The sequence below is a fragment of the Lasioglossum baleicum genome, chromosome 1 (assembly GCF_051020765.1).
Source record: "Lasioglossum baleicum chromosome 1, iyLasBale1, whole genome shotgun sequence".
Classification (NCBI taxonomy): domain Eukaryota; kingdom Metazoa; phylum Arthropoda; class Insecta; order Hymenoptera; family Halictidae; genus Lasioglossum; species Lasioglossum baleicum.
The window spans coordinates 11,699,169-11,723,886 of record NC_134929.1 but is presented as its reverse complement, the minus strand read 5'-3'; the positions used below and the strand labels follow the sequence as shown (position 1 = coordinate 11,723,886).

The following is a 24,718-nucleotide window of genomic DNA, read 5'->3' as shown; positions in this document are numbered from 1 at the left end:
AAGCTGTAATGCATATATTTATTTTATTGTCAAAAATACGATGTGGGAATGTATAACAGTGGAAGAAATTAATACACTCTATAAATTACTTATTTCATATCTCGCATGAAAAATCGTTAAAACATGTTACAATCACATTGTAAAAAGTTTGAACAGCTAATTCCATAAATCTTTTATTACCTCCGAAGAGGTTTCAAACAAGCTAATATAAGCGTGGTAAAATGATTAACAATTCTTTTTTTGAAAGTGTTAGCGGTAATACTGTCATATTCGTAACTAAATTTCTGTCCCTGTTTCTATGATTTCCTTTATGAAAATTGTTAAAATACCATATAGAGAATACTACAACAGTTTTAATATAAGAAAGAAAAAACGCCTTAGTGTCTTCTTGTGTTATCATCAATACTTTAAACTTTTCACTCAACAGACTTCGTACCCACTTCGGTCTTTTGCGCGTTTGTTAAAAAATAACAGCAGTAATCAAAAATAATTTTGTAAAATTAAATGAACAGAAGAACGGTAAATCTAGCGAAATTCAGATCTCGATAAATAGACCTGGAGCAATCCGTTGTCTGATAGTTATTTCATTATATAATTTTAGATTACATCCTTCCGATAATGGTTTATCAACATAAACATTGTAAGCGTTTCTATCAGATTGCAGGTACTATTTACAATATCTATAGATATCGAAACACCTCAATGATCTCGTAATCCCTTCTTGTTAAGTACGATTACTTTATTTCAGCTTATTCCAGCCTAGTACATATTATTCAAATGAATACGTTTGTTTATGTTGACTTCCAACACGTTTATAACGTGATTTCAGAGATTGGATTTAATCTTTATAGCTGTAATTTTTTTACCGAAAATATCTTGCTGATTAACATTATTAAGTTTAACAGAAAACAGAGAGAATGAGAGAGAAAGTAGGTACCACTCTAATGCATACAAATATACATTCAATTGTAGAGATTCCGTGTATAGAGATATTAAGGCATGTAGCTGTAAGCTCAGGCAGTTCTATTTTTTACATCGAGTACACATATTATTGCACTTTTTATTGCATTGCCGACGGAGGTGCAGGCGGCTCGTTGTTCGAGTCCTGAAAAAATTGTTAAAAAGTAACACTAATAATTTAGTGTTCACACAACTCGTTCAAGGTGAAATGTGTAAGTCTACTTACACGTCCATTATTGCGATCTTTAGCGTTATCGTTTCTCAACCGGCGAAACGAACTCGGTGCATACATCATCACCACGAATGCAATGATTAAAAAGGTTATCAGAAAATTCGAGGACGGAGAACTGGGCGATGTTTGAGCTAAAAGAAAATAAGTTGTCAATAAAATATTGGTAATCATCGTGTTATTACTGGACAGCGCATATTAATGCAAAATATAACATTTTCTACCCGAATTGCAACAATCTGGAGTGAAATAGACATTTGTTTTTTTTCGTAACATTTTTAATAAATTGAAAATAATATAACAGTATTTTAAAATTCTTCTACATCCACTCATTTTTGTCGTAAACGCTAAAAAACCGCTGTCTAGTTATTACTGAATATGTACTACATACATTGGGACAAGTTGAAGCACTCGCTGTCCATGCAATAGTCGTGATTCTGCCGCAACTGGAATAACAAATTATTCATAAACATTAGCAAAACAGCTTGCCGAAATAAAATTTCAACTGAAGTGGACGATATTATAAAATAACTATTATTATTAGAACCGAAGTTTAAATCTTTGAAGTTATTTGAAGCTCAAGCTGAAACATTATATTCCTGTGTGCCATTTTTCGAGCCAAGTTGCAAAACGTTTGATTCATTGAAGTTTGCAAGAAAACCGTCGAGTAAGGTAAACAATGAAGAAACACCTGATGACAATAGTTTTATCGTCTAGCTTGCATGCAGAGCAAACAAACTTTGCTTCCTGAACAGCAGCGTTCCACGTCAATGGTAAACGTGTGTTTTATTAACACCTTGCGGACAGCTCGAACGAAGACTCCAGATAAAGTGAGTCATAAATTAAACGATTTTCGCGTCTTCAGCATCTACAGTTCGAACTCACCGCGCGGCGGCTGCAATGCCGTTGCGTTTGCCATTTTTATTACCAAAGAGCCAAATTGCAACACTGTTTGCTGATTTTATGTCCAAGAAAAATTCGACGTACAAGGTGTTCTCGTAATTTTGTAACGAAAAAATTATTTTTTCTTGGGGGTGGGGGGACAATGACATTATTACATTTCTCATAGGAAAACTAGGTCGCCACCACTTACGATGAAAAATAGTTGTTGCGTAAGCGCTTCCTGGATATCCATACTCTTGCAAAGATCGAATCCTTCTTCGTCCATTGTTACAGATTTTCAATCAAGATTTTTCCAACTGAAACTGAAATCATATATTTTATTGATTCATATGCAAAAAGCTCTTTGATATAGAAACCGAAAAAGCCGAGAAACAACGGGGAAATGCAATACATTTAATGAAGAAAATAAAGAATCATGATCCGGCGCGTTTATTACATGAAAAAGAAATTTAAGCTATTTGCAAGAAAGGGATGCATAACTTATTGGAAATAATTTTTTCGTAGAGACTTAAATATGTTTTTGATAATGTCGATTTATAAGTGCAATAACTAATCGTATCTGTAGTACAACCATATTGGAACCTATTCCGTCACTACTATCTAAAAGGAAAGGAAGTGTGCAATCGTGTGCTTATAGCGTTCATGCGGTATGAGTAGCAACGTAACGTTACTCGTTCCAGTAATAGTAGGACAACGGTGCATTTAACCGCAGTTTATGACATTTTCAGATTCACGATATTCCGCCTTATCGCGAAATATTTACAAAATTTTCCATCCTAAATAATTGTTTTAAACACGTTTCATTATTTCCAGCTAATACAAAATAATAAGTAAAGACATTTGACGTAAATTTTTATCATTTCGCGCTATCTCTACGGTTAACACATACAAGTACAGAAAATGCATTTCCATTAGTTTACGTATACGTAAGAAACTTTCGAGGTCATTTTTCTTGAACACGAAGCCACATGTGCAAATAAAAATTCTGCAACTTTGACAAATAAGAAATGGCTGCATTCACAGTTATATCATAATTCCTGGAAAATTTTACAACGTAACAATATGTTCATTGTTAGATTGAATACAATCATATAAACAAAACGATGTCTATTCGTAAAAATGTTTATTGGAGTATCCGTTCGATGTGGATATAATATATACTCTATATATTATACATATACAGACTGTCAGTACAAAAGAAAAAATATTAATGGAAATAAAAGCTTTATTTAGAGATACATATTTATTTGAAACAGCTTAACAAAAACAATAATCACGTTCCAGAACAGAAAAGTAAATTTTATTCGATGTTGCTATCGCTACTATAATTCAAAACAATCAATCTTTTTGTTTTAATTGGCATACGAACGTATCATCCTCATCGCAAAGTATTTAATATTCAACATCGCCGAATAAGTTATTGTTACTTTTAAAATTTCTAGTAGAGTATATTTTCTGGCTGTGTAAAAAAATGCCGCGTAAATTGAAGGAGGGGTGTACATATACTGACATACTGTACATGTATGTATATCTTGGTATATCTACGGTCTAAATACGTAGGAGTGGACATAATTGGAATTTAGAACACAACATTGGTAAAACGAAAATGTCGAAACAACTATATCTTTTTCCACAAGTAATCCGTAATATAATAGAAAAAATGACGACTAGATTTATTCACACAATTACTAAATGGTAAGACAGGACCCCATTGACGGGCTTCGACAATTCGACTCATAAACAACTCCGTGACATTACCATATTACCATTATAGTTGTCAAACAGATGACTGTCGAAGAAAGCAGAACTTCCAGTACGAAGAGTTTTGCTTACAGCACAATAGGACTAACGATTATACTAATTGTTATAGTTACCTTTTAACGCGATGAAGTTTGACACTGCATATCAGAGAGGGAATGAGAATGCTCACGGTCGGGATTTCAGTTTTCAGTGTCCCCGGTATAGTGCTGCCCCCTAGTCTCGTTTTTAGCCTGGATCAAATCCTACACCCCTATTTACACGTAAACGTAAACTCGCAGTTGGATTTTTAGGAATTCATTACGTACAGAGTGTTTGTTTCGAATTATGCTATTATAATATTTAATGGTGTCTAAACCTAGACTCAGACTTATATGTCGGTCCTTCAGTCGATTATTGCATAAATAAACAATACATATCTATTTCTGCGATAACAGAACTCTTACATGATCAGAAATAGGGACATTGACCTTATAGTTCTTATTTATAAAAGTTAGATAATACAATTATGATATCGTATAAGTATTTTAAATTCACTTGCATCGAACCAATTATTACAATTGTTACTATATTAGAGATTGCAATTTACAAGTATATTATATATATTGTACAAAATGTTGTGTAATAGTTTTCACAATTCTGGAGCATATTTCTATGAGGAACTTCATGAATGCGAATGTTCTGATCACAATGTTTATGTAGGTGGCCGATGCAGTCTCACTACTCGAAGTGTTACTCTAATTCCAAGGTTTGAATCTGAAATACAATAGTTATGTCATTTTACAGTATGTAATCGTTTCAATTCAACCATTTATACAACAAGAATATATACCTCTTGAACTTTCTGCATCTCTTGTGTCAATAAATTATCTAATATTTCTTGGAATCTTTGTCTCAGTTTAACATTTTCAATGTTAGCAATTTCGAGTTCTTGCTGCTGTCTTCGCTGCCGCAATTCAGCTAATTCTGCATGCAGCGTTGCGAGACGTGTTTGTAACGAATCTGAAATATTTCGGCAAAAAAGTTTTGCGATTATTGTACAGTTTTGCGATTATTGTACAGTTTTGCTCGTTGAATTAATAGAATATCATTCGTTGTTTTCGAACGAAAATACCTTTTGATATTGTAGCATTGGCGGATGGTTCTGCAAAGTTATCTGGAAGAATATACTCTGGTTGGAATGGATCCAATTTTGGTACTATTGTTGGTGCCGGATCGACTGGTTTCTCTGCTTCTGTTTCAGTAGTATCATTCTGAAACATTTCTTTACTAAATTCTGTCACGAGATTACTATTTGTATTTGTGTTATTGTTAGATCTTTCTGAGTATGCGGCTTGCAACGAATTAGAATCGGACACTCTGCTATCAGCAGAAAGACGACTGTTTTCATCCAATTCCATAACATTTATGTTTGCTTCTTCGTCATCGTCTTCGCTGTCGCTCACAGGCTCGCCAAATATATCATGTTCGGCTGTGGAAGAAACAAGAGAAATATTTACACGTAAAGTATATCTTGTTTTTTTGCCACTTTTGTATTTATATTTGTACTACTTACCAACATCGAGGCTTTGGGACGTGTTGCCATTAATACTTTCTCTTTTAGTTTTCACTGTACCAGAAGATGATACTTTGCTGGGTTTTGTCTGATCTTCATCTTCGCATATTACCTCCCATTTAACATTAACAGCTTCATTATCTACCCTTAATAAACGTTTCACTTCTTTTTCTATTTCAGGAGCTTCCACATATTTCTTTTTCAAAGTTTTTCTAAATCTTCTGCGCCTTACATTCTTAGTAGGAGGCGTCACTCCGTGCGGCCATAGAAACTTTTTGTCTACTTTATTCGGATCCTTTTTCTTTTGTCTCACTGGAGATTCTTCATCCGTTGTGGTATGATCATCTTCTTCTTTACAAATTAACAACTGTAAACAATAAATATCAGAGATTACTTTAAGCTTCCCAATGTACAGATTATTTGAATCTATTAAATAATACGTTTTCATACCTGACATATATCTGCAGTCTTATAAAAACTTTTATTATCAATAGTTTTTAAAGATTCCACAATGGTCGGCAAATCGACAACCTAAAACATTGTTTTACATTATTGCCAATGTATTTGTAAATTTTATAGAGTTCAACAACCAATTACTATTATTTAAAGTTTACCTTGGTATGGAGTAACCAGTGATCGAACCTAACCTCCCCGTAACGCAAATCAGATTCCAATTTTATGCTCAACCTGTCTTTTAAAGGTAAACCACTTCGTAAAGTTTCGCGTAGAACTCGTGACGGTTCCTTGAAAAATAAAATCGAAATATGTACATATTTAAATAGTACAATACACAAAATCTATTTGACCATACATAACCTCAAATAATTTAAGGGAAAACTGTTATATACTTAAATAATAAAATGGAATTACCGGTGGTAAACGTAAAACAAATTGGTTTTCTAATTCAACTTGAGGTTCTACAGTGGTACCATGACGACTCATGTTTTATCGGTGTACTTTGCGTTTTGATCCTGATTTCTCGTTTCACTAGAAGACTAAATCAATTTAATAATCACTTGGTACACTTGTAATACTAAAATAAATAATTCACGATGAAATGAATGATAACTATCAAACAAAATGAAGAACAACTCTATATAGTTACGGTTCTGACAAGTTAGTAAACACCAGTAAACACCATGTAAACACATTCATATAGGTAAAAAAATCGACTTATCCGAACTAAGCGCAATATGAAATCGGATAGATTACAAACGCGGCACTCTAAGTAGATAACGTGATTATTACAGATAAATAATGAAGTGTGAAGGAATCGATAATCGTAGTGGTGAAGAGTTTATTAAATTGATTTGCAGCGTTTAATTAAATTATTTCAAAGAGAAGCAAAAGGAAAAGAAGAAAAGAGAATATGTCTGTCCGTAGTGACGTCAGTTGTGACGTAATGACTAACCATATAGATAGCGTTTCATTTAGAACTCTCTTAGTCCGGCTTTGAACGTTACCACGTATTGTTTGAACATTTGATTTGCAACTATCGATGCTAGTACAAAATATCGTACAGTATGTAAAAACCTGTTTCTCTCAAATTCTCGGTTATTCAATATTTTGCTCGAGTGGAACGTAACACGAACGTATATATATATATATATATATATATATATATATATATATATATAACATGGGTATCAACATTAATAAGTTTCGGTAAACATAAAGTTGTGACTATTTAGGATTCTCGATTTTAATAGTCATTGACACGATCGAACCATTCGAACCTCTCTTTCAATATTTGCAAAGTGACACCGTTGGACGTGTACAAAAATTCTCGTACACAGTTTTTATTTTTTTCCTCTTGAAGGAGCACGTAATCGAGTGATATAAAACATACGTGTAATATTGCGCACCGCAGTATCAATATAATTTCGATCCATCGAATCACACTATTCACGCGCAAATTTCTAAAATTCTTTCTCGAAAAATGATGCATGGAAGAACATGCGAGATTAATTGAAACGACATTCTTTGAAGTGGAGCATCGTATTCTTAGCACCGTTCAATATTTCATTGATCGATTGAATAATGAATTTGATTGGATCGTATTAATGTGTATAATTGTTTCATTGCCGCAGCGGAACGGTCACGTTACATTAGGGATCAGTTCTCGACCACGGTCGGCGGCCGATATTCATTCTCGCCGATTACTTTTTCATCAATGTCAGACGATGTGCTCGCGGTATACATATTATACGTCGTACGTTTTCATTTTGAATAACTTAGCAGATCCATATGTTTATAGTTAAGCTATAACAGCAGCGGTTGATCAATGGAACCATCAGACTTCGCGCTCGCGCGGTTGTTCTGACGTCCGTGTATCATTCGCTTTTCTTGCTTCGAATGTTTGTAATTTATCTCTGTGAAAAACAGTGTGACCCGCACAGTGCGTTGGACCCGTAAATTCATCTAGTCCAGACCGAAATGGTGAATTTAACAGCAGTGTCGTCACCGTTTCTCGTTTAATATCTGTTCGTTGCGTACATATTAATTAATCGTCAGAATATAAGAAGTATCGACTGGTCGAAAGGTTGTTCGAAATCAGGTAAGTTACGAACCCTTTATGTAATAATTTTTTTGTTTCTTTTACGCATTGTACGGCAATAACATCGTTCGTGCTACAGTCAAATGATTGATTCTTGTAATCACGATAACACAGCCGACAACACTGCAAGAGTAGACTGGTGATATTATATACTTATTTAATAATGTTCGTTTTCGATTTATGTTCCGGCTCTTTAGTGTCACTTTAGTGGTGATTTCAGTCGTGCATAGAAGCGTGGTCATTTCGCAAAGAAACGTAACGCTACCGATCGTTATATCGCGGTGTGGATAATTAACTAAGATTACACTATATTTCGTAATGACATGCATCGCGTGTTCTGCCGCCTGTTCTTTTATATTATTATTTTAATTTCAACAATTTATCCGTCAGGTAACACGAACGTGTTTTAATCGGTTCAGTTATTTTTGTCATGTGTCATTGTCTATACTTGTCTTTTGCCTTATAATAGAAAAATATCTGCAATTTCGTTCTCTTTTTATCTTATGCAAATAAATACATAACAATAACACGAACTGCTACTTGTTCTAGGCTATTTTAATATGTACTTGTGTTTATTAGATCCACTATGAGTTCCCAACCGATCGTCGTACCTGGTGGTGATCACAGATCTCAATCAGAAACTCATTCTGTTTCTGTTGGAAGTGCTACTGATTCATTTAAAACCATGACACCGCCAAATGTTAGCCGTTCACTTAGTAATCGTAAGTATAACTTGGATTATGTAACACTTACGTATTGTTTTTCTGTTATGAAAAAGGAAACAGACATCTTACAAAGGCTTAGAGATAAACTTCCATTTGATAGCGGTAACAATTTTGTTTTTACTACCTGTACAAACAATTACATACCATATATTCCATATACGAAGTAAAAGTAATTTTCATGTAATGTAATATTTTGCTAAAATTAAGTTAATCATGTTTGAATAACTTGAAAACTTTTCACACACGCATTAGTAGTTTATCATTAGTGGTATTTCGAAATATACACATCTATTTCCAAACTTTTTAGCAGTAAGAAGTTTATTGAAGTATTGATAGTATAAACGATTGTCATTTAAAGGTATTAGTGACAGTGGATGTGGTACATTACCAAGTAAGCTAGGTAGGCTTATTAATATGGATTGTGTGTATACAGTAGTAAGCCTCGATATTAGAATCATGAAAATCAATAAGTAGATATATGTGTATATACATATGTATAACACTGTTTCTAGATTACACGTATTAGTGTTTTTTCATTTCAAAGAACTCGCTATTTTGTTATTTTATGTTATTAAACAGTGTTTGACGCAACAATTACGATACATAGATCAAAGACATGTTATTATTCGAACATAATCTCCATCAAGATCACTTACTACGCGAAGATATTAACACACTATTAATAATACATTAAATACAATAATATATCACACTATTAAAAACATTATTATCATCATCCGATCATACATGTATTGAATTAACATAATACATTCATGCTGTTAGCACATTATTCGCATTTCCAGCATATTATACGACAAATATAGTTAGCGATAAGTTTGTTCGAAGAATATTATCTGTAAATTAGAGAATGCTCTTGTATTCTTTAATGGCTGAAAATATACTCTGTGCATGAAGTATGGTATAACGTTTGAATGTACTTTACCCGATGCATGTATAATTTGTCTTGGTATTTAATAATATTTTGATTAATTTGAATGTTGTATATAAAGTATAGATTTTTTTTCTAATGTATGCAATGTAACAGTATTTTTATGGTTCGGTAGTACATTATATTATTTTTCTTTTAGTGCATGCAACCTTTTTTGCAAGACTGCATATTTTCACATGCTGTAGTAGTATGTATACACATTTTTAACGCTAACATTTCTTTGCTTTTGCGATTAAGCTAAATTAAATTTAAAGTTAAAGCTGTCGTTGTATATAACCATGTGTTATTATTGCAAAATCTGTCTTTGAGAATTAATGTTGTTAGCAGTTCACGATTAGTATTGCTAAAATAAACTTATACTTTAGAATGCGATATGTGGTGTAATTTAATTTTAGTATCTTCATTACATTAGTTAATTGTTGAATAGTTTATAGTTCAAGAGTTTGTGAAGTCTATATAATTGAAACAAAAGATAAACATAGATTTACACGATTTAAAAGATAATGTCTTTGAAGTATCAAAAAGATATACATATTGGTAAATAGAAATTATGACTGAAAACAAACTAAATATATAGAACCAGTGGATCAACAACTTCGACGAAGCAGTTCTCAAGCGCAGTCTGCAACATTACCTAAACTTCCATCAACAGAGTCCCTATCGACAAGTGTAAATTTAACAACTGCTGCTCCTCCACTATCTCCAGGTATAAACACAAAGTTACATTAATATCATAACGGGCAATAATATGAAAATTTGCCAGGTGCTTTTTAAACTTTTTTGTGAATAAATACTCTCCTTTACTTGTTCAAGTAGTTAACTAGCTGTAAGAAACTGCATATTTTTGTTTCTTGTTCAGCTTTACAATATTTACCTATGTATTATGAGAACATTGTAATCTATACATTTTATAATGTAATATTTGTACATTGTATAATCTCCTTTATCCGACAGATTATTAAATATGTGTGTTAAATAGATCACTATAAATATCAACTCCACAAATATAATAATTTGTTATAATTATATACACGAAGTTTATAATTTATCGGTATTGTAGTGAATATAGAAATATAGGATGAAAATATGCTAACCGCATAATGAATTATGTTAATAAAATTATGCTAAGTATAATTATTGAATTTGTATAAAGTACAAAATTTCCCTTGTACTTTGTAACGAGTAAGCTGCATCTTGATTTTAAAAATTCCACGAATCTCTTAACTATGCGCTTCTTTCATAGAATGATCAGTTTTTGTTTTCAGAAAAGTATCAAGATTGAACTTGCCAAAGCTTGTAATGCGAATGTTTTAAGCTGAACTATATTTCAGGCTTTTAGTCTTAAGTACATGTAAATATTGATGCAATCACAAATAGCAGAGACTTATATCGGATTGCTAGATAGAATCTGTTGCAGTCTTGTAACATGAGTTTTTCATGCAATGATTCGCTATATCATTTGTCAAATTTTATTAGATATTATCTCATCGACATGCATAAATCATCTTACGGAGCACATCCTGATCTAAAACCAAAAAGAAAATGAAAAGAGTTTCTTCGTAGGGAAACATTAAGCCAATATTTATCGAAGCGTATTAATTTTATTTATTAGCTTAACAATATGTTAAATTAAACCTACAGTAGAATAACTATAATGAAACTAAGAATATTCAACGCTTCTGTCAGTAACATCTTAATATTTTACCACACTGTTGTGTGACTTTTGCAAATATAATTCTTCGTAAATTATTGTAATTTTAATGTGTAAGCAATATTAAATCGAATAATTCAAAGAATTTATTTGTTATAGGGTTGTCTGCAATGGGGGAAGGTAATCAGAAAACGGATAATACATCCGATAAGGTAATTAATCTCATTTGATATTCATACTTATCTTGTAAAAACATAACATTATCTTATTCTACATCTGCGTATTGTTTTTTAGTCTCTAGACTCTTGTAAATTAACTCGGAAAGAATCATACAAAGCTCAAAGGAAAAATTATAGAATGGAAAAGAAACGTGTTGCTAATGAACTTCTCAGTTCGTTTAAAGATCCAACTGTTATTGTGATGAGCGATTGGCTAAAAGTGCGCGGAACACTGAAGAGTTGGACGAAACTGTGGTGTATCTTGAAGCCAGGTTTACTCTTACTGTACAAAAGCCCTAAGACAAAAGTTCATATCTATGCTATTCCCGATATAATATTTGTCTTTCTTTCTTTACATTGAAAATGATAACCATGTAATTGTTACAGAGCAACCATTGGGTAGGAACAGTCTTATTAAATACGTGTCAAGTGATAGAACGACCGAGCAAAAAGGATGGCTTTTGTTTTAAATTATTTCATCCTTTGGAGCAATCGATTTGGGCTCCGAGGGGCCCAGAGAAGGAGGCTATAGGTAAGTATTAGACGTCTGCTAGAATCCGAAAAAGTCGGGTCGGGACGGGTTCCTGAAAATTTCGGAATTCTCAAATATATCGGGATTCCCGAGAATTTTCGAAATTATTTGAATTTTCAAAAATTGTGGAATTTTCGAATGTGTCGAATGATCTCGACAATAATATTAAAATCAAGACCCGTCCCGACCGTCAGACACTCGACATCTTCGGGTCCTCGCACACCTCTATTAAGTATTGAATTTTCAAGTTTTAAAGTTATCAAAAGCAACTTTTCACATAAACGTTATAATACCTGTTTAGGTGCTGTTGTACAACCTTTGCCAACTTCTTACTTAATCTTCAGAGCTCCTTCCCAGGCAGCTGGTAAATGTTGGTTGGACGCTCTGGAGTTATCTTTACGTTGTTCCTCGTTAATAATTCGTTCGACAAGCGCAATACCTCGTGCTTTGCCACATGATACTACAACAACTCACGAGACTCAGTGGAGCGAGGCCGATTATGAAAAACATTTTGATGAACATGGTAGGTCGGAGTAGAGAATGTTTTTATAGCGCGAAACTCTCTCTCTTTCTCTAGTGTCGCATTGAACAAGTAACGTTTGTAAACCAAGCTAATAACGTTTGCTTCCAAACCATCACATACATTTATTCTTAGTAGCTAGAATAGAATAGTATACAAATTAGATTTAGAGAATTACTTAGTTAAGTTTCATTCTGGGAGATTACAAATATTAATGGTGTCATTATTATAACTCCCCTCCTGGCATCTTTCACCTTAAACACTTACTTCCTATGCCTACAGTATGTTTATCTAATTACGCTCCCCGATCTCCTGCATCTCCTCAGAGACGTTTGTTATCATGCCCGCAACCATTCTTACCTAATGCAACCGATACTCCCAGAAGTGCTTGTCCTTCACCGACTCCAATGTTTCAACAATTGTACCACGCCATTGCATACTGGGACAGACGTTTCTGCGACAGATCTCCAACACCTGCCACAGACACAGACATGGTTGAAATATCGAATTCTGTGGGGACATTAGGTGATGGAGATATGTATCCTGACAGATCACACACTGAAATTAAAGCTCGAAATCGTGCGCTATCTACCAACCGGCGCATGACTCTTCCCTCTATACATGTCCTTCAGTATGATACCCCACAAGTAGTAACGCTAGACCCTGTGCACTCCTCACACACAGACCTGGACGACATTAGCCAACCTGAAAACGGAGTCGCAGCCGACGCAGAAATCAGTGCATCGGACAGTGAATCTGAAGGATCGGCTAAAGAAGATCAACCCGAAACAATCAATGAAACCCCATACATTGCCAACGAAAATGAAGTTCTTGGATCGGTAAAATAAATCCCGTACTTTTATTATTTACACTGTGAATTACTGGAATTTCATTCGAATTCGAAATACAGGCCGGAGAAGTCGTCACAGAATTACAAGATGAGCAAAAATCTTTAATATGGTTCCTATTGAAGCAAGTTCGGCCAGGCATGGATTTGTCTAAAGTAGTTTTGCCTACTTTTATTTTAGAACCTCGCTCATTTTTAGAGAAGCTGGCCGACTCCTATTATCATGCAGACTTATTGTCTCAGTAAGTTGGATAAATCTTTATTGATTCACAGTCGGTCTCATTCTTATCTCTTTAAGGGGTAGAATCGTTTTTCAATAATGCAAAGATGGGGTTTTTCAGTAGTCAAAAGCGTTAGATACAAGATCAATCTAGGCTGTGATTGCCCTAAAAGGTCCTATTTTTAAGTTTACGAGGTGTAATTTGCAATATTCGGCAGAATGAAGCTGCCGCAGCTTTATGAAAATAGCTACATGCGCAGCTTTATGCTTGCGAATAATGCAAATTACGCCTCGTAAACGTAAACTACTGAAAAACCCCATCTTTGCATTATCGAGAAATGAGAAGGCGCATCCCGCACCCTTGCAATCCTGGAAAAACGAGTCTACGAGTCGAAAAGTTGATCTACAATCACGGATTTATATAACTTATTTATTATCTTTACAGGGCTGTATTAGAAGATGATGCATTTACACGCATGAAAGGCGTTGTAAAGTGGTATTTATCTGGTTTCTATAAGAAACCTCAGGGTTTAAAAAAACCATATAATCCATTATTGGGCGAAACCTTTCGCTGTTATTGGCAGCATCCTAATGGTTCAAGGACTTTCTATATAGCTGAACAAGTAAGCCTCCTATCGCCTAATCAGTCGTTTGGAAAATTACTGAAGCTACTTGTAATTTACTGTTACAGTTATCTCACCATCCACCTATATCAGGTTTCTACGTAACTAATCGTCAAGACGGGTTCACTATTAGCGCTACGATTATTGCTAAATCTAAATTCTATGGTGAGCATGTGTAACACGACGTGTGTCATATGTTTTCTTGAAATAAGTACTTCAAATAATGTATATATATACATATTTGTCTTTCTCAGGAAATTCAACATCAGCCGTTTTAGATGGTGTTGCAATATTAACAATGTTACCTAGGGGTGAAGATTACACAATGACTATACCTTACGCTCATTGTAAAGGTATCCTTATGGGTACGTTATCTATGGAACTAGGCGGTAAGATTCAAATAAATTGCGAGAAAACGGGTTACCATACTGAAATAGAATTCAAGCTCAAGGTAATTAACATTATATGTAGACAATTAAAATAACAATGTGCACATTATATCTACAAGTAATTTATTACTTTCGTAACAGCCATTTCTTGGTGGAGCAGAACAAATGAATCAAGTAGCAGGAGCGATACGTTTAGGAAAAGAAACTCTTGCTACTATATCAGGATACTGGGACGGTCAAATAGTATTTACGGATAAAAGGGCCGGAGTACGTGGCATATAAATATTTGTTACATTAATAATAGTAACTTAATACAATTATGTAAATTAATACTACGTCGATCAATATTATAGCAAGAGAGTGTATTCTTCAATCCAACGCCGGAAGTTCGCAGGAATAGATTGAAAAAATATACAGTACCTATAGATCATCAAAGTACATGGGAAAGCGAGAAATTATGGTACGAAGTTACTCAATCGATTAACCGAGACGATCAAGTTGCTGCTACCGATGCGAAAACCCAGTTAGAAGAGGCGCAAAGAGAACGTGCCAAGGAGCGAAAACTGAAGAGTCAAGAATGGGTTCCGAAATATTTCGTCCAGGTACTAAACATTATACGTATAGAAAAGATTTTGAAGCAACAGTAAATATTTTCGACCCCTTCGTTCGACGAGATGATTGAACTTTGATCATTGAAAAGTGACGTTTTGTTAACAGGATATCATAACGGGTAATTGGGTGTATCGACACGCAGACGTTAGACCGTGGGATCCTAGAAACGATGTTGTGCAATACGAGCAAGATTATATAGTGCGCACTAAAACTAGACACAAAACACCAATCATGCGTACCGGTAGTATTGTTTCGACCGATCCTCAAACACAGGTACAAAAATGCAAAGGTTGAACGACAAAATGCATGTTCGTATACACAACTAGTATTAAAACCATTTTACATATATTATAGTTATCTGCATGCCGAAGAAGAATTCGTTATGTATGTAGAGTCGTTCCGTTATATTCAGTATTGTCCGACAATAAGCCATTTCTCGGTTCTGTAGACATGAGCAGGACACTATTTTTTTGTGGCTTCGAAGAACCGCGCCGAACGTAGAAAAGGACAGCGAAGCTCGAGAGGCCTCGGTCGCCGAGAAGTGTAAACATAATTAATCCAATAACAAAACTTCTTTATTTTTCATTATTTTTTATGGGACTTTGACCAACATATTCGTGACATTTTTCTAATGAAGATGATACCAAATTGATATAATTCCAATTATATTTACTTGTGTAATGAACAATGAAAGTTTTCGACGCAAAGAAGGACAGCGTATGGGAGAGAAACAGACGCGGAGAGTCACGGCGCGCCGGCACAGTTCAAAGCATTTCCCATACGCTAGCTGTTTTTCCTTGCGTCCGAAACATTCATCGTTCATTACACAAGTAAATGTCATCGGAATTGTATCATATTAATCAGAAAAATGCCACAAATAAGTTGATGAAAGACCAAAAAAGAATAATGAAAAATAAAGAAGTTTTGTAATTGGATTAGTAGTTCACACCGATGTACCAGTATCCGATTACGCGGCGTGTTTACACTGCTCGGCGACCGAGGTAGCTCGAGCTTCTTGGACGCTCGCGGAGTATGCCTCCCAGTGGAATGGGCACCAAGACTTACAATCGGACATTGCTATAGTTCCGTATTGTATTCGATGCGTTTCATAATGAATTTAATAAAATAAATAATAAATTTATAAGAATACAATGATATTTGCTAATGCATTATCTTATTGCATATTTTTATGAAAATCACAATTTTGCTATAGCAAAACCGAAGATAATTGCGATAAAATATGAGCAATTGGATTATTTCTGTTATAGGTTCCGCTTCTACAAGCAGAATCTCGCTCTTCGCTCTCTGTATTGAAATCTTCGAAAAGACAATTATCAAATAATTTGCCGTTAACAGAAACAGCTCATGATTCTGGAAGTTCATCCGCAGAGGGCCACTCAGATTCTAGTCAATCGATAGGTAAAAGGAAACGTTCTACAGCAAGGTAAGACTTACAACATTGTCCGATACTATAAAGTAATATTATCTATATACTGTTCTTAAACGGTGAAGTATTAATTTTCCAGAATACTTGACGCTATGAAAGATATAGAACGCCATATGTTACAATACGGCGAAGATCTAAATCGTATACAACGTGTGGTAGAGCAGATTGCTGTGAAGCAACGAGAGCAAGGCGAACAACATTATACAATAAGTATGTTAAAGAACTTTATAGATACAATTCTCATTATTGTGATAGTTTTTTGTGTACAATACTTGGTAAAAATGTGGACCGCGGAGATTAGCGGGGGTTGATAAATGCGGTGAAGTATCGCTATTGTACACTTTATATGTTATTTATCTTTTCTCGATTCGAGTTATTAGCTTTGTATCCAAGAAAGCCTTAATGGCAGAGACACCTAAAATTTCAAATACTTAATTTATACGTGTTTTTCTTTTTGGTGGAGGAAAATAAGGCACGTCGTGTTCGGTAGAATACCGCTAAAACATAGAATAAACAAATCCAGATGTTCCAAGGAATATTCTGTAAATGCAGTGCAATCATGTTTTATTTAGTTTTTAGAAGCTTCATTTGACACTATTGTAGAACAACACTTCCCCCGCATTGAAAAACTGTAGAGTTCACTTGCCGGTGATTACTATAAGACAATGTAGTTGTTGTTAAACAGTCCTCGCAGTGGCGAGATCTGTTATGGGTAAGGGAGATTAAATTCACTATTTCGTTGAGCTTATCATGTACATAATATTTTATATCATACTGCACGGAAAGTAATTATATATTTATTCAGAGAACCTAAGATGTTGTAGCCTTTAATGCAGTCGCTCAATAATAAACTGTAATATTAATAAGATTCTTGTAAAAATGATAACATATATTATTATAATAAATTTGATTATATTACCTTGAACTACAAAAATTATGAAAGACCGGGGGAATGTTAATTGCAGTTCCAAGTTAAATATAATATAAATTTTACAATGGTTACCGAAAGCGATAGCTTGAAGATATTAGTGCATCGGTCATTAGTATTGTTATTGATTAGACGATATACAGTGAACGTCGAATGTTAATATTGTCGACGCAATATTAACGAAAAAATTCGTCCAAAATTTTGAAATAGAGCTTAAGCGGTGATTTTGATTTTGTATATTTATATTGCTGAATTTATTGCAATGTATCTGATAAGAGTCATACGACTTCGTTTCCATATTTAGATACGCCCGCATGAACTACACTACTTTATACTCTAGTAATTTAAAACGAATTTTAATTGTATATGCTTGCAAATTATTGCAACTCTGAATGCAAGAATAATATTGATCCTTTAAGTGAAATACTTTCCTGATAAAAGTATGAAAACACACATTGATAATTTTAGTATCGAAATAAACGATAAAAATATAAATCATTTCGATTTCCAATGTTGTTACGTATCGAGTTATAAAAATTGATAAAAGTCCTATTTAGGTCTCTACGAAGCATTAACTTTGGGATGAAACGTGCAATAAAATTTAATGCTTTTGTAATCGTATATTTTAGTAACAAAAGAGTTTTCTTCAACAGCAATTTTGTTCAAAGATTTAGACCCCGTTCAGACACGGCGGAAACCGCGCGGTCGAAAACGCACGGTTTCCGCCGTGTTTAAACTAGGGCTTATAGTGTATATTTCGATTGAAAACCGGCAAGAGTGTTTTATACCTATGGTGATGCATTTATTAATGTAGATATATTGTTTGCATGGAATTAAGTAGTAGTACTACTTGTATAACTGTATAAAATTGTTATACTGTTTTTTTTATACAGTTTTTTTTAATATAATTATTTGTTCCTTTTTGCGTACGAAGTATGTACATTGACAGATAAAAATTTTCCCACGTGATGAGAGTTCCAATAATAATTAATAGTTACCATTAATTTTTGTCTGTAGAATTTTGCTTCGTAATTAAAACATTAATGCCTTATAAAATGTAAAAAAAAGAACATTCCTTAATTGTTAGAAACTTTTAACGATACAAAGACCAATCTTTTGTTACTAGATTGTAATAAATGCTTTGTACTTTTTAGAACACTGCAATTAACTGCAAACTATTCTACGAATATCTTCAAAAGTTTCGATGATATCGAATAAAAAAATTTTACAAACGAACTCATTTAAGTCGATCTAAATTTATTGAGTTTATATTTATGACTAATTATGGCCTCCATGATGAATATTATCATATTTTGCACAAAGATTTGTAACAATTTTTCACTTGAATTGTCCTAACTTATGATCACATCTATCTTTAACTATATTTATAATTATTCATAGGAGAATTTGAAAGGGAATCAGATTAGAATAATCCAAAGAGTTACAGAAACGATACAACGTCACTTGTATTGTTAGCTCTTATCACATTTCACATGTGGTGCTGCGTACTATGATAGATTATTTTTTGTAATATTTACCGATCCAATATATTTCCGGTAGAGTACCTGATATTTTTGTATTACGGTTTATTTAAGTTTTATATTCATAAATGTTTGAAGCAATCGCGAGATTTTATTAAGATTATTTGTTGTTCACCATTATCAATTTGTCTAATAATTGTTTCTCAACTCTTATTCGTTGATTAATGTTTAAAATCTGTTAACAAATAATAAAATCACAGATGAATTAATACGAAATGGTTGAAAAGACATATATTATAAATTCTGAACATGAATATTTTATGTAATTGAAAGGATTTTATAAATTATCCTCAACAATATATATATTTAGATTGTAGGTTTATTGATGCATATATATACATTTACATATATATATATGTATATATATATGTATTTTTATATATATGCATGTATCCTTTTAGATGTTTTAATTATTTGAATTAATTATGTTTACACCATGACTATATATAGGTATGAATTGTAAGTAAAGCGTAATATATAATACTATGACAAATAAATACGACACAAATCTAAATACTGTATTACTTTTTTACTTTTTTTAAAGCATTCATTTTTTTATTTTAATGTATCCCATAAAAATTAATAGTTGGAAACTGTACTAATTGTTTAACAATTATATTATTTAATATCGAATAATGTGCACAAAACGAGAATATTTTTCAAAAAACAGCCAAAAGTTGGATGATACTAAAGATGCTAAACCTAGTAACAACGATGACAACAAATCGTCTCGTAAGATAAATATATTTCCCATTTCGTTATAAGGTTATGCTGTCTGCTTTTTTTATTGATATGTAAAACAAATTTCTTTTACTTTACAATGTTATTCAATAATATCTTAGAAATAGCTCATATCCAAGTAACGCCACAGATGATTCGTGCAGCCGTAAAAAGACTACAACTCCGTAAACTTTACGTCAATTTGAACCTAATCACTGAATATTTACGACGTAGTTACCCTGTTGATAGAAATAAAAAAACATTTAGAGATGAATTGATTAAAAAGTTGGATTGCGCGGTTCGCGTTGGATTAATAGTAATGCATGGGCAGGATGCTTATTGCTTACCTAATATAAGAGACGAGGCGAACAATATAAAAACAGCATTCTCTGCATTTTGGGAAATGTATAGAAACGTAATTAAAAAAGTTCATAATAAATTCTTTATGCATTTTTTATCATTTATAACATCTATCATTTCCTTTTTCAGTATAAAAAGTCACCTGTTTTGCGATATGGAAATCAGAATAAAAAGCAATCCACCGCCAAAAGAAAATTAAGAAACATGATAGAATATCTGGAAAAATAAGTAACTGAAATAAAGTAATTTAAAGCTTCTTACAACAAACAACAATGTATTTAACAAAAATACAATATTTTGTATCGATTTATTAATACACAATATACATTGAATACGCATAGTTAGTATACGCAATTATACGATATACATTGAATTTTTATATATTTTTATAATATAAAAGATTTTTTTATAATACATGTTATAATATACAATAAAGTATTATATACATTACGTTATAATTTATAGACGATTAATCTCAGAATTTAAAAGATGTTTATGTAGACATAGACTATAGACCTCGGGAAACTTTATAGTCATTGCATGCATTGCAATAAAGAAAAGGGATTGTTTTCATCGTGAAACGATGGTTCGTGTAAACTTTCATGTGCAGAAAAATACTCTGTATCACTATCAGATCCATTTTGATTATTCGTTACATGTCTATTTCTAATTCTTCGTTTTACTTGAGAATTACCTTGAGTTTGAAGTAATACAGGAAACAGAGATTTTATCCTCGACAGGAGTACATAAAACAGTCGTAACAGACTTGGAGAACTTTGCAATACGTTGTTACATATGTATCCATCAATGTCATAGCGCGTCTTAAAATTATTAGATAGATTATACAGTAAAGTTCCATTAAACAAGTTAGCCATTTTGATATGTGGGTAAGGGTAATCTAAAAGTGCATTCAAGTTCATAGCTTGCAGTAAGCAAGTTTGAAATTTTGCGAATGCATGAACGATTGTCCTATTAAATTTCTTGTCGTTCAAGGATAACTTTCTGTCCATTCCAAAGTGAGAAATGAAAAATGATGTCGCTAGTAAGCAGTCGTCTGAATTAACATCGTTACAGGCTTCAAAAATCGTAACATTCATTTCATAATTTGGCTTATAATTACTTTCTTTCCTCCTTTTTAGTATATCTTCGATTAATGAACCATATTTATTTTGAAAATAGTCCATTTTTCTGAGTTTTCCTATTTTAGAATCTATTATATTAAATAATAAACAAACTAACAAAGAATATACATAACATTTATGCAATCTAGTTAGTTGCTCGTGTTCGATCCAATATCTCATGCAAGCAATGTACAACATCCATTCTGGTAGAAGTTCATTTATACATTGAGTACCCACTACTCCCAAAGTAATATTTAAAATCTCTTTCCGAATGATTAGTGGAACTTGTCTAAGATTAGACAGATGCGGTACTGTACAAGAGAGTATACTATCTAGCCCCTCTAACGTATAACGTGCAAGATTTTTATGAGAACATCTAACCATGTAGTTCATAACATTTCTATTATTCAGTGATCCTGATTTCAAAAGTGTAAATATAGTCCTAACAATCTCTAAAGCTATTATATTACTCGAAGGATAATTATAATCCTCTATTTGTACTGGACAAATGTATGAACGTCGAACCAACAAGTCCATGAAATACGAAGGATATCTGCCTGTTAAATATTCATTCACAAACCATACGGGTAAATTGTTAACTAATGCATTAGGAGCATTAGGTTCTGATGCATTCAACGTATTTAGTATCTCAAGTTCATCTTCCTGCTCTTCTACTTCGCTCGTCTCATCCTCCTCTGCGTCGCAGGTTTCTTCTATGTACGTCAAATTGTTGATATCTTCGTCGAATGTAAAAATTCTGTTCACAGAATACGTCATGACTTGAGCAGCGTAATCCCTTGAAAATCCTAACGGTACAAGTAAATCTGCAGACGCGTTTGTATAAACGTTTATGTTGGTTTCTATTAAGCTCAATATTCTTTGTCTGTTTGGTTTAGGTAATCTGCATAGAATACCGATCAATGCTTCGTTCAAAGTGTGTCTACTCAACCAAACGAAAGTTGCATGTATAAGATGCTGTCTGTAATTGTGTTTCTTTCGTCCTGCTCGACGCATTTGCAAATGTTTGAAAAAGTTTTTAAATATGCTGCTCTTTACATAATCGTTTCCCAATAATATAGCGGCTAAGGGTAGCACAGATTGATTCAAACCCCTGAAGGAGTTCAACAGGTATTCGACCCTATAAATTTTACAGCGTTTCATGTAACCTTCTCCAGTTGAACTCTTTACTATATTTGGTTCTAACGTATTGAACGGTATATACATTGTTCCATAGATATAAAAATCAGAATCGTAACTGAGTACGGGACAATTTAGTATCCTTGCTACGGAAGCTATGGAATTGTCAGCCTCAAATAAACATTGAACGTGTCGAATATTTTTCTCTCTTAAAACATCCTTGAACACCTGCTTATTCAGTAAAGGAAAAAATTTCATGCGTTGTTGACTCGCTGTAGAGAAGCACGACGCCATATAAACTTTTTCCTTTGTTCTTTGTATAACTGTTTTCAGTTTCTTGTTCTCGCAACCACCGTCTAGAAGGACTAACGGCGTTATATTGCATTTTAAGAGATCGTCAAAGAAATCTGATACGCGTTGAGCATATTTATCATAGTCGCCGCCAAACGCACAATTAGTCCTGCTGCATAAACTGTATATGTGACAACCAACGCTATTGCCGTCAATTACCAGATATGTATCGCGTAGCTCGTAATACGTAAAATAACGATCTGATCGATAGTTTATATATGTTGTTAAACCTTTGATTCCCATTTCGGAACAGTGTTGTTTTGGTTTTCATACGTAGCAGCACGAAGTGAGTTCATTCATTTCATCCGAAACGGTGCATTACTTGAATTGTTTCGTTGTCACTTGTATGCTGTGATTCCTTATAGTTCATAAAAATCATATAAAAATATACACTGTTTTTGTTTCTATTCGTTCATAAATAGATCCTCTATACTCTGAACATGTGCAATTGATAAACTCGTGTAAATACTGTATAACAGTGTAGCCAGATGAGGGGAGTCACGGTGAAATGATGTACCCCCTCTCTGATGACAGGGAATGAGTCGGGCGAATAGGAGACACGTTGCACGTGCGCGATGGGGGCCGTGGAGAGTGCGCTTGCGCACGGTGCTGGAATGGAATAGTGGAAGGGGTAGTAGGAGAGTACATAAGCGCCGTTCAGCGCTCATTCTGGTTTGTTCTGGCTTCACTGCTGTATAACTGTATACGAGGTTATCGATTCTCTATGACTACTCAACATCATGAGTGACTGCATACTCCGCAAAGATTTTCAAATAAATAGAAATTCTAAAGAATAGAAATAAACATAATATCTAATGTATGAAATTGATAAATCTTACAGAAAAATACAATAAACGTTATTCTATATATTAAATGATTAATCAATCAAGTAATAATTATGAGAATGTTCTATTTACAAACGTTATCAGAGCTCTCATTATCCGAATGCTTCGCTATTTCGTTATCCACGCTTTGGATGTGCAAGTGTAAATGGCAAGTCTTTACGATATCATTAAAGGGTAGATTTGTATATTCATAAATGATTAGATTTGAAATGAAAATGGAATAATTCAATATAAAGTATGATTAAGAAATGATAGGATTAATTACGATTAGTCAGTTGTCGTCTGTAAGAATTAAGTAATCTTCAGAAAAGAATGAAGGGTAAGAGTTTGAAAGTGAAATCACTTCGATAAGTATACGAAGGTTTTACATTTTAAAGTATTCTAAACAATTGATTGCAGAGCCTATTCCTATTTAACCTCTTCCTATACTAATGGCGTCGAAACGAAAGCGTGTAGTGTTAAGTATAATAACAAAACACGAGATTATTCGAAAGTTAGAGAGTGGCGAGAGTGCAGCGAAATTAGCGAAAATATATGGTATCGGGAAAGCTACGATAACAGGTATTAAAAATCAGAAAGATGCCATTGAGAATTACTTGATGCAAGCAGATACCTTGGACATCGCTGTCAATAGAAAGAGTATGATGGTGCCAAAGTATAAAAATGTAGATGATGCTGTGTTTCAATGGTTCCTAGCGAATAAAGATAAAGGGGTGTCTATATCCGGGCCTATTCTCTGTGAGAAAGCACTGGAATTCAATGTGAAGTTAAATGGAAATCCAAATTTTAAGGCAAGCAGCGGTTGGTTAGAAAAATTTAAGTCACGTCATGGTATTCGAGAGCTAAACGTATTCGGAGAAAAGTTCTCCACAGATCATATTAAAAATCGTATTACAGATCACATTACAAATCATATTACAGATAATATTACAGATGATATTGCAGATAATATTACAGACGATATTACAGATCATATTACAGACGATATTACAGATGATAATAATACAGAAGAAGATTTAC

The 24,718-nt window shown here is 33.4% G+C and overlaps 5 protein-coding genes across 19 annotated transcripts; 2 read left to right on the top strand and 3 right to left on the bottom strand.

Moving 5' to 3' along the window:
• Positions 1-4: 4 nt before the first annotated feature.
• Positions 5-4,094, bottom strand: LOC143207933 (uncharacterized). Of its 2 annotated transcripts, none has more exons than XM_076421863.1 (5): positions 3,967-4,094; positions 2,283-2,394; positions 1,581-1,635; positions 1,187-1,323; positions 5-1,105 (listed from the first exon to the last, which is right to left on the bottom strand). In XM_076421863.1, the coding sequence occupies exons 2-5, from the start codon at positions 2,355-2,357 to the stop codon at positions 1,061-1,063; spliced, it is 312 nt and encodes a 103-aa protein (XP_076277978.1). In that variant the 5' UTR covers positions 2,358-2,394; positions 3,967-4,094; the 3' UTR covers positions 5-1,060. The 2 variants fall into 2 exon arrangements, with proteins under 2 accessions (XP_076277978.1, XP_076277988.1); XM_076421873.1 differs by lacking the exon at positions 3,967-4,094 and adding an exon at positions 3,851-3,874.
• Positions 4,095-4,193: 99 nt separating this feature from the next.
• On the bottom strand, positions 4,194-6,780 carry Taf7 (TATA-box binding protein associated factor 7). 2 transcript variants are annotated; one of them, XM_076421574.1, is made up of 8 exons: positions 6,654-6,780; positions 6,276-6,400; positions 6,020-6,148; positions 5,856-5,936; positions 5,406-5,772; positions 4,965-5,321; positions 4,683-4,852; positions 4,194-4,606 (listed from the first exon to the last, which is right to left on the bottom strand). In XM_076421574.1, exons 2-8 carry the CDS (start codon positions 6,345-6,347, stop codon positions 4,583-4,585), a joined length of 1,200 nt encoding a protein of 399 aa, XP_076277689.1. In that variant the 5' UTR covers positions 6,348-6,400; positions 6,654-6,780; the 3' UTR covers positions 4,194-4,582. The 2 variants fall into 2 exon arrangements, with proteins under 2 accessions (XP_076277689.1, XP_076277699.1); XM_076421584.1 differs by having other exon boundaries at positions 6,276-6,392; positions 6,654-6,762.
• On the top strand, positions 6,585-17,509 carry Orp8 (Oxysterol-binding protein-related protein 8). Of its 13 annotated transcripts, XM_076421248.1 has the most exons (21): positions 6,585-6,926; positions 7,496-7,617; positions 7,791-7,962; positions 8,542-8,662; positions 8,741-8,789; positions 9,046-9,087; positions 10,214-10,342; positions 11,447-11,499; positions 11,582-11,812; positions 11,893-12,037; positions 12,339-12,560; positions 12,840-13,396; positions 13,468-13,646; positions 14,070-14,247; positions 14,316-14,412; positions 14,502-14,698; positions 14,778-14,903; positions 14,990-15,238; positions 15,354-15,521; positions 16,517-16,692; positions 16,775-17,509. In XM_076421248.1, exons 4-21 carry the CDS (start codon positions 8,549-8,551, stop codon positions 17,004-17,006), a joined length of 3,144 nt encoding a protein of 1,047 aa, XP_076277363.1. In that variant the 5' UTR covers positions 6,585-6,926; positions 7,496-7,617; positions 7,791-7,962; positions 8,542-8,548; the 3' UTR covers positions 17,007-17,509. The 13 variants fall into 13 exon arrangements, with proteins under 13 accessions (XP_076277363.1, XP_076277370.1, XP_076277349.1 ...); XM_076421255.1 differs by lacking the exon at positions 7,496-7,617; XM_076421234.1 differs by having other exon boundaries at positions 7,496-7,962.
• Positions 17,510-17,654: 145 nt separating this feature from the next.
• LOC143207886 (uncharacterized) lies at positions 17,655-22,706 on the top strand. The gene is made up of 3 exons (XM_076421774.1): positions 17,655-19,896; positions 20,007-20,299; positions 20,374-22,706. The coding sequence occupies exons 1-3, from the start codon at positions 19,800-19,802 to the stop codon at positions 20,470-20,472; spliced, it is 489 nt and encodes a 162-aa protein (XP_076277889.1). The 5' UTR covers positions 17,655-19,799; the 3' UTR covers positions 20,473-22,706.
• Ast (single-strand DNA endonuclease protein asteroid) lies at positions 20,526-23,502 on the bottom strand. Its single transcript, XM_076421356.1, has one exon. It carries the CDS (start codon positions 23,094-23,096, stop codon positions 20,778-20,780), a length of 2,319 nt encoding a protein of 772 aa, XP_076277471.1. The 5' UTR covers positions 23,097-23,502; the 3' UTR covers positions 20,526-20,777.
• Positions 23,503-24,718: the final 1,216 nt, after the last annotated feature.